The sequence below is a fragment of the Ictidomys tridecemlineatus genome, chromosome 4 (assembly GCF_052094955.1).
Source record: "Ictidomys tridecemlineatus isolate mIctTri1 chromosome 4, mIctTri1.hap1, whole genome shotgun sequence".
NCBI classification, from domain to species: domain Eukaryota; kingdom Metazoa; phylum Chordata; class Mammalia; order Rodentia; family Sciuridae; genus Ictidomys; species Ictidomys tridecemlineatus.
Genome location: NC_135480.1, coordinates 183,650,670 through 183,664,955, shown reverse-complemented (window position 1 = coordinate 183,664,955; position 14,286 = coordinate 183,650,670). Strand labels below are relative to the sequence as shown.

The 14,286-nt window shown below is 41.1% G+C and overlaps 1 protein-coding gene across 4 annotated transcripts in view; it reads right to left on the bottom strand.

The window, feature by feature from the left end:
• Slc44a1 (solute carrier family 44 member 1) overlaps positions 1-14,017 on the bottom strand; it is a 184,141-nt gene extending 170,124 nt beyond the window's left edge. For 3 of the 4 annotated variants that reach the window (XM_040286123.2, XM_013360504.4, XM_040286122.2), the window contains exon 1: positions 6,690-6,839. In XM_040286123.2, coding sequence (XP_040142057.1) covers positions 6,690-6,824 — 135 coding nt within the window. In that variant the 5' untranslated portion in view covers positions 6,825-6,839. Of the gene's footprint in view, positions 1-6,689; positions 6,840-13,686 lie in introns of those variants that run through there. The other variant, XM_078047905.1, reaches the window with a different exon arrangement.
• Positions 14,018-14,286: the final 269 nt, after the last annotated feature.

The window sequence follows — 14,286 nt, the reverse complement described above, 5'->3', positions numbered from 1 at the left end:
TTGAACCCAGTACGGAGCAGCCTGAGCAGAACAGAACCAACAAGTGTGGCCAGCTTGGAATTTTTAAAATTCTAATGACATTTTTTATTTCTTTTCCGCATCTTGTCCCTGCCCTAGAGATTCCTCTCTCCTGTGCTTATCAGCAGCAGGGCTGGTTTTTGCAAAGCTGCTGCTTCCACCCTCCAGGTGGCAATTTGAACAAAATTTGTAGGATCTGTGGCTCTCCTCACTCTACTCCCGGGCAGGCAGTGAGCTGGACCAGAAGGGCTTTCATCATTTCTTCTGCACTGTGGGCCAGTAACAAGGATAGGTCTGGGCTGGGATAGGAGTGGACAGAAGGGAAGGAAACCTTCATTCTTGTAAATCTATTGACCTATGTAGTTGACCTGGCATACTTAAGTGTTGATGAGCCCAGAGGTATCTATTATGATGAGCTTTTTTCTTTTCTTTGACTGTGAGGTGCTCACAGAGACCTCATTATAACAGAAGAACACATGCTAGCAAGGTCAGGTTCAAAAGCCCACCAGAATTAACTTCAACGTTTTAAATAGTTAACTGTTTTCATTTTTAGGTTCATTTCTATTTCCCTCCACTGACAGGTTCTGTTTAACAGTATCACTAACTAAAATTTTAGTCTCCAAATACCCACCCCCATTCCTCCTCCACATTTGTTCAATAAACATTTATTGAGAACCTATTATTTGCTTGGGCACCAACCAAAAAAAAAAAAAAAAAAAGTCATGATTTGATCAGGGTTTCCCCAAGTATGTGCTTCCTAAGCACCAGGACTCCAAGATGGTTCTCCAAAAAAGTGGTCTGATGTCAGAAAAGTTTGGGAAGTTCTTGCTCACTCCATACCACCTCCCCCACCATGCTCCCCATTCAAAAAGTCATTGTGTATGTTAATGTAGTGAAGGGTCATTTCCTCCTCTTTACCTTCAGGAAATCACTTTAACTTGGTCCCATCTCTACATGACCATCTGTAGTATTAAGTGATAACTAACTGCCCCTAATGTCTCTGCAGCAGACCTGGAGGAAAGGAGGAAACCCCAAGTACAGAGAGCTGGTTCCCCTCTTGCTCTTGGCTTAGGTGGTCCCAGAGAAGTTCAGATCCTAAAGTTTCAAGTTTGAAGTTTCCTTCAGTAAACCACTCTTCCTTCTCTAATTTCCTTGGAGATCTCAAACTACTCATAGTACAAACAATAGTCCATAAGAAAGGCTTTTAATTTATAATATACTTAAGTGACTTGAAATCTATTTACACTATTTGGCCAGTATTTCAAAGAATACATTGAAGTTTGTGATATGTGTGGACTGAGTTTCAAATCTGTGGAGTGGCAAGTTACCTGATCCAACAACCTTCTTACTTTTGTGGCCAGGAGAATGGAATTCTGAAACAACATTTCAAGCAGTGATTTTCCAAGGGTGCTCTATAATATGCCAGTAGTTGAAAATACAATGAAAACAAAATTTAAGGAGGGATGAGTCCAAAGAAGGTCAGATAGTCCAAGTTAAAGTGATTTCCTGAAGGTAAACACCTGTCACTACATTAACATGCACAATGACTTTTTGAATGGGGAGCATGGTGAGGGAGGTGGTATGGAGCGAGCAAGAACTTCCCAAACTTTTCTGACATCAGACGCTTTTTTGGAGAACCATCTTGGAGTCCTGATGCTTAGGAAGCACATACTTGGGGAAACCCTGATTAAGGTATTCTTGCAGAAGTAACATTTTATCATTAAATGGGGCAGAACGTGAAACACCTACGAGAAGAAGCAGCAGGTCCTAGAGACTGGCCCAGGAGACTCTCTATTCCTTTTGCTTGTAACTACCTCAAAAGAAACATGTATTTCCATTTGGTTTTGGTTTACGTTCTCAGATCAAACTAAACTATAAACTTTTTAAAAGAAAACTGGAATTGCATCCACTTTTAAAGTGGAATATCTTATTAAAGTTTTACTTCCAAACCTTCATAACTGAAATATGCTTCAACCAGCAGGGTCCATTCCAAAATGTTTTCCTGAGGAAAATATACTTACTATGCTGGATTTTAAAACTTAATGTCTTCAAGCTGTTTTCTAATACTTGATGCTTTTAGAATTGTAAAAACATAGAATCACATGCAAAACAGATCTGGAAGAACTTCTGGGCCTTGCAAGCAGGGATAACACTCTTTTAAATATTCTGAGTTTTTAAAGTGCATTAAAACCAAACAAAACAATTCCATCTCTTGCCTTAGTGGTGAGTTTCTCTGCCTTTGTAACTTGATCTTAATGTGCATCTAATAATCTGTGCTAATAAATCAACTTCACTGTGGCCATTTCTTCACCCTTTCCTTTCTTACAGCTCTCCAGAGCCTTGTTGAAACTCAATATTTAATAACATGAGCATCAATTACATTAACACTTTCAGAGGCCAGGTTTTGATAAAGGCTGACTAAACATATAAATATATACTCTACACTGAAAACTATATTCTCAAGAATCAGTGAGTCATACACCAGGCAGGATGGCTCATGCCTGTAATCCCAGCAGGTTGGGAGGCTGAGGCAGGAGGATCATGAGTTCAAAACTAGCCTCAGCAACTTAGTGAGGCCCTGTCCCAAAATGAAAAATATAAAAAGGGCTGGAGATGTGGCTCAGTGTTAAAGCACCCCTGAGTTCAATCCTGGTACCGAAAACAAAACAAAATAAAACAAAAAACCAAGAATCAGTGAGTCATGATAAACTTATGAAAGCTCTTAAAAGAAAATGACAGTCCCTTAGAGTCTTAAGTTTAAAAAAAAACATTTGCATGGACTCTGCCCCCAAATAGTCATACCCTGACCACTAGTTTGAGGTGTGCTGATTTAAAAATCAACCTACATATAATTTAAAGAGAGAATAGATAGCACAATCTCTGAATTTAAGTGACAAAAGTGACAGAACTAAGGTACTTTCAACATATCACTGACTTACTAGTTCTCATTAAGAAGGCCTACCCTACTGCAGCAGGAAATACCCACACTTCACACAATCTGCTGATCTTGGACTAGCTACCTAACATTTTTGACCCTCAGTTCCATCTGAGGTACCCATCTCAGAGTTATGAGAATAAAATGGGAAGTGTATATAAGATATCTAACCTAGAGCCCTTCAAACAATAAGTCCCCAGTATGACTGGCCATCGATGTTCCCTGTGCTTATCTCCTAGCAATCTACCAGCTCTGGTATTCAGGGCCCTTTCCTGCCTCTTGGGTATTTCTCATCCTTAAAGCATCACCTCCATACTTATGACTTAAAAGGATTTTCTAAAATCCTGTTGTGGGTCTTCAATTGACTAGAGAAATACGAGCTGAAGGCATTAACAACAGTATCACCTCAATCCAGTCCGTAAGAAATGGAATTCACCTTCCCCTCCCCACATACTATCATTCCTCCAACCCCAGGTCTCAACTTCCACTTTCATCACTTACAACTCCCTTCTCCCTTTATACGGCATTCTAAACCTCTATCCTAGCACGCTCCTTTATCCCTCACATCCAGAAGTCAGGAAAGTCCATAACATCTGTTTCCCATTTATACTGTTTGGTCTGAGTCATCGGACAGCTTCTTGTGTGGCCTCTGCTTTCCATCTCTCCCACTTCGGGCACAAGCATACTCCTAGATTTCGTTAAACCACTCTGGAAAAACCCTCCATGGCTACCCATTTCCCTTTCCCTTCAAATACCAATGCCTTTCCTACAGGTAACATCTCCTCTCTCTCCTCAGGTCAGGTGTCCTTTCCATACTACAACACAGTACATTCCACACAGCATCTGACTGTGTGTCTCTTGCCTTGGATCCAGCTGGCCTTTCCACTGGAATGTTCTTTCTCCCTTTCTATTAAAATCTGTCCATCTTCCTCATTTTCCAAGCCCAGTCTTCCAGGCCAGATGAAGAGTACTCTCAGGAAGCCTACTCTCTGACCCTCCATCCTTCCTTGATTTCCCCATTCCCTGAGCTCCCCACCACTCCACTTGGCCTCTCCTTTTTACTGTTGTTGGTTTCATTCTCAGCACTCACCTCCCTGACATGTTAACATTTCTGGAAGTCAAGGTCTCTATTCCAAAACTCAAACAAGATTTTTTTTTTTTAAGGAAAGGATTAGTGGATATCAGAACATTTAAGAGATTTTTGTTTACATAAATATGGTAATTTCTAAGGTATTTTCATGGTTTGTACAGTTCGTGACAAGTCTATGAGACAGGTTTTACTGTTTCTATTATTTTCCACCTGGTAAAACTGGGGCATTAAAGAATAGTCCAGCTGAGGGCAGAGTCAAGATTCAAATCTCTATTACCTAGCTAGAGCTCATACTCCTGCTAGTGTACTACAGTGTTCAGTCCTCTAGATCTGAATATTCTTTGAGAGAAGCGGGGAAGGGCTTTCCTATGCAGAAGGCAAAAAGGTACTTACTCACTAAAGGATCATCTAGTTGGGGATGGGGATGTGTAACAGATTACATTTTAATAAATTTTGCATTAAAAAAACAAAGTTTCACAACAGAAATGTAATGTTTAATACTGAGCTCTTTTGCTATTATAAATACGCTTCAATAGAAAGACTCCTGCATATTTCTTTGCTTTTGAATTACTAAACAAAGGATGTCAACTTTTTAAAATGTCTTTTAATGTATGTTGTCAAGCAGTATCCCAGGAGGGTCATTCCAATTTACTCAGCAATCAAAAAAGTATACTTGCGTCAAAAACCACACAGGCAATTAATATTTTTTGTTAACTTTTACCAAAGTTTCAAGTGTAAAACGGTGCCTTGTGATTTAATCTGAGTAGCAAGATTGAACATATTTACATATTAGTTCATTATTTCCCTGTCTCTAATTATCTATTTATTGCAGAGATGAATCTGTCGTGCTGAAAAGCTCTTCTTTTTTTTTTTTTTTTAATATCAGAGAAGCCCAAATAATAATGTGAATTTTCAGGGGTTTTTTTATGGCTTATAAGAAAAAAATGAAATTAAGCAGGTAAATAAAAAAGAAAATAGAGGCACTCTTTTTTTACCTCTTTACTGTATTTGAATATATTCTACTCTGTATTATAGTTCGTTAAGTGTCTCAAATGGTAGTGGGAAGAAAGGAAAATGAAATTTTTAGGGAAAGGGGAAAAAATGAATACCAAATGGATAAATGCAGACAAAAGTGAGGATTTAGAAAAACTGAGAGAAGAGGTTCAAACCTCTAAGGCTTCCTTAGGGACCACTGCTTACAGGAATACCAACTAGCTTTGTCACCTTACTCCAGCCTCAGCAGCTCTTCTTCACATGGAACTATCCTTGGGTCAGATGGGGAAAGGCAGTGAGAGCAAGCAAAGGAGAAAGTCAGGGTTTTCCACAATAGCTAGAACCCTGTCGGGGCAGAGTAAGATTACTGTGACTGCTTTACCCAGCTGCTCTTTCCCACACGACCCCACTTCCCCCAACCACACACACCTCTGCCTTGCTGGCTAAGTCCTATTTTTTTTGTGATGTTATTTCACCCACCCCACCTACCCTACTAGACTCAGGGAAATCCTGGTGGGTCTGAACTAATTATTGGGTCCTTTGCCTCTCCCTTGCTAGATACTGTTTAGAAATAAATATGCAGCATTCCTTATTTCCTATTAAAAGAAAATCAGTGGAGATTGTTGGCTCAGCAAAAGCCATAGACATCTCTGGATCAGAGGAAGTTACCTTCCTTAAAATGACGAAGAGGGCTGGGGTTATGGTTCAGTGATAGCGCTTGCCTCGCACATGTGGGTCACTGGGTCCACTCCTCAGCACCACGTAAAAATAAATAATACATCCTCCTCAATATTTCCATTGTTTGGATTTAAGGGTGTTTTGTTGTAGTTGTTCATTTCTTACAGCTGGAAAATCCTAAGTGGTTTATAATGACAAATCTTAAAAGATCCTGATCATATCATCACAATGCTACCAGATATATTTACTGCTATTTAAGTATCTTGAAGTAATCATCTCTTTTCCATTTTTCCATCTTCTGTTTTCCTTACTTGACATTATACAAATGTATCCAGAAATAAAAACACTTCTGTTTAATAATTTTCAACATATCTGGCAACCCTAAAAATTGAAATAAAAATCACTCTTTAGAGTGTCTCTAAATGTCTAAATAGTGGTTGTGGGATGTTATAGAAAGCACCTATGAGGAAGTAATGTTATTTTCACACATGCACACACACAAAAATTTCAAGTTTATCAAATAAATGTTTGTTAATAAATAAGTCCTCTTATACAACTATTACTATATTGTGATGGTTAGAAAGGAGTCCAGCAAAGGGGGAAAATGGACACTCCTCTGTTGAGTATATTAAAACACTGAAAAATGCAAATATCTTTTTAAAAAGATACTGAATTTGATATAAAACATAAATACAAATTTGGAACATTATGCTATGTCATGTTCCAAATAAATGAGAAAACAAATATTAAAAGGAAAGAAATATTACTATATTAAAAACTTTATTCAGACTTAGCCACAAGCCAAGTCAGAATACCGCTGACATTTTTATTGACTATCTTCTTCTAAAGAATCAATCTTTACAAAAAGACTTCTGCATCAAGATCTTAAAGTACCAGAGTTGCTAAGGTAGAAATCTGTCGATGGTAGGAAAAGGAATATTTGTCAATTTGTACAAATATTTCATGAATACCTACCATGTGCCAGTACAGCGAAATACATAGAATGACAGTAATAAACAAAGTAGATAAGGTTGCCTCTTCATCAATCCAACCTAGAACAATGGTCAGCAAACATTTTCTGTAAAGAGTCACAAAGTAAATATTTAACATTTGCAGGCCATGAGGTCTCTGTCTTAACTACTCAACTCTGCCAGTGTAGTATGAAAGTAGCTATAGACAATAAGTAAATGAATTCCTAGGGCTGTGTCCCAATAACACTTTCCTTATGGACAATGACATTCAAATTTCATATAATTTTCATTAATAACCTTCTGATTTATTTCAACTATTTAATGATACAAATACCACTCTTAGCTTGTCTTACAAAAACAGGTGAGCAAGTCAGATTTAGTTCATGGGCTAGTTTGCCAACTACTGGTGTGGACATTGAGAGTAACTGCATAGTTACTTACGTATTGCTTTAAGTGCTCAAAGGGGAAACTAATAAAGGTCTGGGGAGTTTAATGAAGAAATATGGCCTGGTTTGAAGAATCAGAAAAGCATTCTCTAAGGAAGTGAACTTGAGGCTGAAACTCAAGGTAACCAGACAAAGGCAGCCAGGGAGAGAAGCAAAGACCCTTTTGTAAAAACAGTGAACGCGCAAAAGCCCTACAGAGGAATGAACATGACTGGCTGGAAAACCAATGAGGCTGAATCAGGAAAAAAATTAAAAAAACAAAAGCCTCCAAATAAGATGAGGATGCCACAGAGAAGAGACCAGTCCACACAGGGTCATGCTGGCCTGGCTCAGGGATTCTGGTCTTTGTCCCAAGAGCAATCAGAGGCCAAACGGTTTTAAGTAGGAGAGGAACACAATCAGTCAGCTTTGAATTTTCAAAAATCATTAAGACTACAGTATAAGTCGGGGGTGGAGGCACACCTGTGATCCCAGTGGCTGGGGAGGCTGAGGCAGGAGGAGCGTGAGTTCAACTACTCAACTTTGCCAGTGTAGTATGAAACTTAGTGAGGCCCTAAGAAACTCAATGAGAACCTGTCTCTAAATAAAATACAAAAAAGGGGGATTGGGATGTGGCTCAGTGGTAAAGCATCCCTGGGTTCAATCCCTGGTACCAAAAAAAAAAAGTCTGCTGTATAGAAAAAGTTCAGAAGACAGAATGAATGAATATAGGGAAACCTGTAACCAAGGTCCTGACTGGAGGAGACACAGGCTTCAAGAGAGGTGTTAGCAGTGGAGTTGAAAGGTAAGTGAGACAAGATGTGGTGACTACAATGGAAAAGTGGAAGGTAGTCTCCCTCCATGACTCAGGTTTCCAGTTTCCATAATCAAGACATGGGTCTCATTCAGTGACTAAGACATAAGGAAAAAGACATGCAAGTGAGGAACAGATTCACAAGTGTTCAGTTTTGGTTTTAGACATGCTGAATTGAGACACCTATACAATGTTCTGGTGTCAATCAATTGCTTAAGACAATTAGATGCCAAGAAAAGGTTTGTTTCAATTCCGTAGTTCAGCTTGGGAATTAACAGCATACAGGTTGTAACTGAGAACTGAAATCACTGGAAGAGATGAAATCACCTAGGGAAAGGTAAAGAACAGTGTGGTTCCTTGGTGGCATATAAGAATTACCAGTGGAACTTCAAGTGATTGTAATATGTAGCAAAGTTTGGGAAGGTAAAGAACTAAAACATTAAGAATTAACAGTAAACTGTGCATGGTGGCACACACTTCCCAGTGGCTTGGGAGGCTGAGGCTAGAGGATCTCAAAGCCAGCCTTAGCAAAAGCGAGGAGGCACTAAGCAACTCAGTGAGACCCTGTCTCTAAAAAAATACAAAACAGGGCTGGGGATGTGGCTCAGTGGTTGAGTGCCCCTGATTTAATCCCTGGTATGCCCCCTCCAAAAAATAATGGGAAAATACATTAATTAATTAATAGGCCAAGATGTAGCTCAGTAAGCACTCAGGGGTTCAATCCTTAGTACCAAAAACAAACAGTAAGAGCAAGAGATTATGAGACTAAGTAGGTTCTGGTCCCAGCTACTTTACAGTACCTTTCTTTACTTCACATTTTTAAAGTCCAGTTTAAATATACAGAAAAGTGAGAAGGTAAGACCAGTTCATCTCTAGTATCTCTCAGAGTCCCTAAAACCCAACCAGAACTTATAAAGTTAAAGTATTTCATTCTTTGTTGGTAGTTGGGGGACAAAGGCTGCATAGAAAAACAGCTATTAAACAATAACCAGTATCAGAATATATTTTTAAACATATTTATCTTCCCAGATCTATAGCATTTTTTAAAAAATATTTTATTTTTTAGTTGTGGTTAAGACACAATACCTTTTACTTATTTATTTTTATATGGTGCTGAGGATAGAACCCAGGGCCCCGCATGTGCTAGGTGAGCACTCTATTGCTGAGCCACAACCCCAGCCCAATCTACAGCATTTTTAAATGACAGAGTTGTTAACACATCTAGAGGTATCCCATAAAATTTGGTAAGCATGGAAACATTCTAACTGTACTAACTTTGCTATATTATACAATGTTACTCTTCAGGTGGTACCTGCAGGAAGTTCAAAATAGTGGCATAAAATTTAACTTGGAAACTCTTTAATCCAAAATTGACCTTCTCTAAAAATGAAAAAAAAGTGGGGGTGAGCTGCGATTTATGTATGTGAACATAAATGAAGAAGCACACAATCCATATTCAGAAGATAAGCTACCTATCACTTAGTAGCTCTGCAACTTGATCCATGTTTCCTGATCTCCAAGTCTCAATTTCTTGATCTGTAAAATGGAAGTAAGATCAACCTGAGTTACTGTAGAGATTAAAACATGGAAATGGATATGAAAAAAACAGGCACATAAAAATTATTATGATCCTCTATGCTAAAGGCACAGTATTCTTAAGGCAAAAAAAAAAAAAATCTTTATGCCATGACTTTCAACAAGATTTATTTTGCAGGTCATATTTTAATTTAACAACTTGGTCTCTGTTGGAAATTTCCACTATACTCTTCAAATTTTATTTTCTCCACCTGATTTCAAATTCTACAAAGCAGGAACAGACTATAAATTCTATCAGAATTATCTTAAGGCAGTTAAGGTACTCAAATACTAACCAGTATTTGTGAACTATTTCTGATTATTTTTCATTACTCTTAAACAAGATGTAAGAGCTAGAATAAGACAGTTAAACATACAGCCCTCAATTTAAGACCATGGATAAGATAGTAGACAAAATTCTGCTAAAATCAGTCAGATAGGGAGCCGTTTGTTCAACCGGAAAGATTCTCCTCTATTCCATTCTTAATTTCTAAGGATAGAACTGAAGGACACAGAACTTCAGAATACTTGCGAAATCTCCTGGCCTCCAAAGCACTGCTGTGAGAAATAATGATCTAGCCATTAACGACAAAGACTTACGGCAATTTGCTAAGTAATCTTTCAAAAGCCTCCTTCATTTAAACTGGTTTGTCAATGGGAAAGAACATTTAATAAATCTGAAGATTTACAAGTGAACTTTGAAGTTTAACACTACAAGAATAGAAATTATGTCAGGTTATAATAGAAGAAACGAATTATGGAGAGATGGGAATAAATTTTAAGAGTCTTAGGGAGGATTAGGGCTGTAAAAAGAAACCCAAAACTATCTTACTTTTATGTTCTTTTCAAAGAGACTTAAGCAAAGACTAACATGTATCAGCTTGTTTTCAGTAATTACTAAACAACTTGTAATGGTCACTAATAAAAAAAAAAAAAAAAAAGACAGACAGACCTAATTAAGAGTCTATAAGAGCACAGACTAAGAGTTAAGATTCTTAGATGCCTGATATAGTACAAATTATTTTGCCAAGATTTTGCTCCTTCAGCAATGAAATACTAGTATAGAATGTGACACCTGGTAAATTTAAATCCTACATCAGGATAATTCTTTGGATGGGAAATTAATATCCAGACCCTGGCAAGAAAATAATAATGAAAATAATAGCAAGACAAATTACAAGAGATAAAAGTTTGGAACACTATAAACTCTTATGAATATCTTAAACATGGCAAGAGGCTATAAGGGAAAACACAATACATTTCAAAAGTGAATCCCTACTACAAAAAGACAATATATTTCAATTGATAAAGTCTACCTGGGCTTCAAAGTTGCTGACAATACCCCTGAGAAAAGCTACACTGGACTGCAGTTTACCTCAAAGAATAAAATTTTGATGTACTAGGCAGGTTATCATTAGAGTTTGCAGACAAGCTCTTTTAAGATATTATAGCCATGGCTCCAACTGAAATATAAACATTGAGCAGGGAATCAAGAGAAAATCTGCTCAATTTTACAAGCTAATGATACCAATGACAGAATAGAAAGAAATGGGGAAAGGATGAAAGTTTTAATTTACACAGTTGAGGTTTGAGTTCAGAAGAGGATGGCTTGGTGGAATTAGTCAACCAGCCTATACAAGTGAACATAGGTCAGGGTTGCATTCATAATCGATGTCAGTTACCAGCTAGATGATTCAAATTTGTGTGTATAGATTCCATTCAATGACTACTGCTGAGCAACTATTATGTACAAGGTACAGTGAAGCACTGCAGAAAACACAAAGATAAGGAAACAAAAGCAGCTGCTATTCTCAAGAAGCTTATAATCCAGTAGGAACAAACATATTCTGCCTGAAAGTACATTCCATGCCCCTAAGAGACGCTGGATGATATGAAGGTTTACAGATAAAGAAGATTTAAAGTTGCACTCCCTATTTTGTTTCAACTACACATATAGATAGATACAATACAATTCTAAATATGTGATGCTTCTCAAAGGAGCATTAAAATGCCAGCAGATTGGAAATACTTCACAAATGAAAAATGATGCCAAAAACCTCAAATAAGAAAAAAAAAAAAAAAGATGACCAGCTCTTTGGCACAAAACCTGCCTTCTCCATGCTCCACTGAACACTACAAGTCCCCAAAGCTGAACTCAAAAGGTTGTGACAGTTGCTGATTGGCTATAGGAATCCACAGAAAAAAAATACCCCCTTGGGTGCATGACATGCATCTTGTGTGTAGAACACAGCATGAAGGAAACAGCGGCTGTGAAGAGGAGGAAAAAAGCAAAATGATGCATTTGACAGCATTTTGAAAAGTATGATGTGGAGACAGACAAATGTAAGATCCACTACCTGAACAGAGCTAGTGCAGAATCCATCCCTCCCAAATTAAACTGTTCATGCACTGAACATACTATCCATAAACTATCAATACTTTCCTGTCTTAAAGGCATTTTATCACCAATAGAGAAAGTAAAGTAACCCAATTCTGAAAAGAAAGGCAATATATATGAAAGACACCTCTTGGTGAAGGTTATATTTAAATAAATATTAAATGAACAGTACCCAACTAGAAGCCCTGTCCCAAAATATCCCTAAGCAGTTGAAAGATCTGTATAATTTTCCACCTATATATGTTAATATGAAAACCCTGACCTATCCTAACACCACCACACATAGTTTTTCTTTGCTATTCTAACTGAATGGGAAGGTTTAACTAAACCCATCAGCATAACAACTGGACAAATAGGATGGATACCTAATAAAGCATAAAATGTTCTCCATGCATCTGCAATTCTAGGCATTTTCTCTAACAGATCTCAAGATTTGCAGATCAAGAATGCAGGTTATTTAAAACTGAGTTATATATAGTCATTTAGCAGCAGCAAAACACTTCTGGCATTATCACAGATGCTAGATCTCCGGAGGAATTTTTTTTCCCAAACTAGCATTTTGCTTTTCCAAGAACCAACAAGCCTTTATTTCTAAAAACAAGAGTCCGTTTCTCACTCCCCCCCCACGCAAATCACAGAGCACTGTTAAAATTCTACGCTAATGAAACTGTGGAGATTACATCCCAGGCGTTGTCAGAGCCTATTTTTCATACAACACCACCAGACAGTTTGATGCAGTATTCCTGATTGCTTTTTATCGTATTTGTAAATACACTCACTAATCCACTAAATTAGGTAATTTACAAACAGGTCCTCTCAGTTATTAGTGGCCAGCAGTCAAGTTCTATTACATTTGATCCTTAAACAGTTGTCTAAACATTTCCACCCAGGGTAAGAGCTTGGATTGGAAGGGAAGGAGGTTAGCGAAATTTGGATGGGGGCAGGGTACAGACTGGGAGAAATCTCTGCATCTCAGCGACAACATTCAGCCAGTGCCCACAGAAAAACTAAATTCGGCACCTCTTCCTCCTGTTACACTGGCAACAAAGAGGGAGTTTCCGTATTGCTCCCGTCACCCACCAGGTGCCCAATCTCCTTCCCAGCCCAGTCCCGGCGCTCCCGCAGGGGCCTCGGTGTGCAGAGAGGCCCGGGTGCCCGGGGTCAAGGCACTAAGGGGGGATGGGGTAGGAAGCGAGCGAGTGGGAGCTGGGAAAAGGGCCGTGGAAGGGCTCTGGGACCCGATGAAACACTTGAACCCGGCCGGGTGACGGCGGGCAAGAGAAAAGGGACAGATTATCTAATGGAGCAGAAACTGGAATTCGATAGCAAAGAGGTGAAGAGCCCAAACTGGGGGTACACCTTCTTGGAACCAGAAAATAGTCGGCGGATGGGAGGGGAACACTCCACTGAGGTGGGAACCGAGGAGCAAGGCCGGGAAAGGCATGCCACCTGGGGCAGACAGGAGGCGCCTGTGTAGCCTCTACCTGCAGGCGGGCGGGACGGGCCGCTCAGGTGTGACCGGGAGAAGGAGGCCAAGTCGGGAAGGGACCCGGGAGAGCTGAGGGCGCACCGGGGGCCGCGCAAAGGCGCCTGCGGGTCGGCAGCTGCCGGAGCCAGCGTAGGGGCATCTGCGGGACGCGCGGGAGGGAGAAGAGCGGTAGGGGTCTTTCGAGTGCACGGTGGGTGAAGGGAGGCTGGGGAAGCAAGAAGCACCGGGAGCGGGCACCCGCTGACGGCGCGGCGCGGGGGAGGCATCCGGGCGGGCGGCCGGGAGGCGGGAGCCCCTCACCTGCGCGGCGGAGGAGGCGGAGCTGCAGCAGCCCATGGCGGGGCCGGAGGAGCCCGGAGGCGGCGCCGGGCGCGCAGCTACGCCCCGGAGCCCCTCGGCATGCGAGCCGGCGGGCGCCCAGGGAGGGCGCGGCCTGGCCCCGCACGACTTGGCGGCGAAGGCGACGGCGGCGAGTACTCAGGAGGCAGCGCGGCTCGGGGCAGGCGCCGGCCACATCCCCCGGCGGCGGCGGCGGCTGCGCGGCTCCTGCTCTGCTCCTGCTGCTGCAGCTGCTCCCCAGCGGAAAGGGGCGGGCGGCGGCGGCGGCGGCGCCTCCCCCTGTCCCCCGCCTCCCACCACCCGCGCCCAGTCCCTCTCCCGCTCCCTCTCCCGGGCCGCCGCCTCCTCAGCGCCGCGCGCGTCTCCCATCAGACTCCCCGCCCCCAGTGCAGCGCGGCGTGGACTGCAGGGCGGCGGCAGCCAAAACGAGGCCGGGCCCTTGGGCGCGCGTTGGAGTTTGCGCGGCGCCGGGCCCGTTTCGCGGTGGCACCGAGGCAGAGCGCTGTTTCGGGGCGAGAGGGCATCTAGGGCTGAGGCGCCCGAGGACCGGGCTGGCTCACC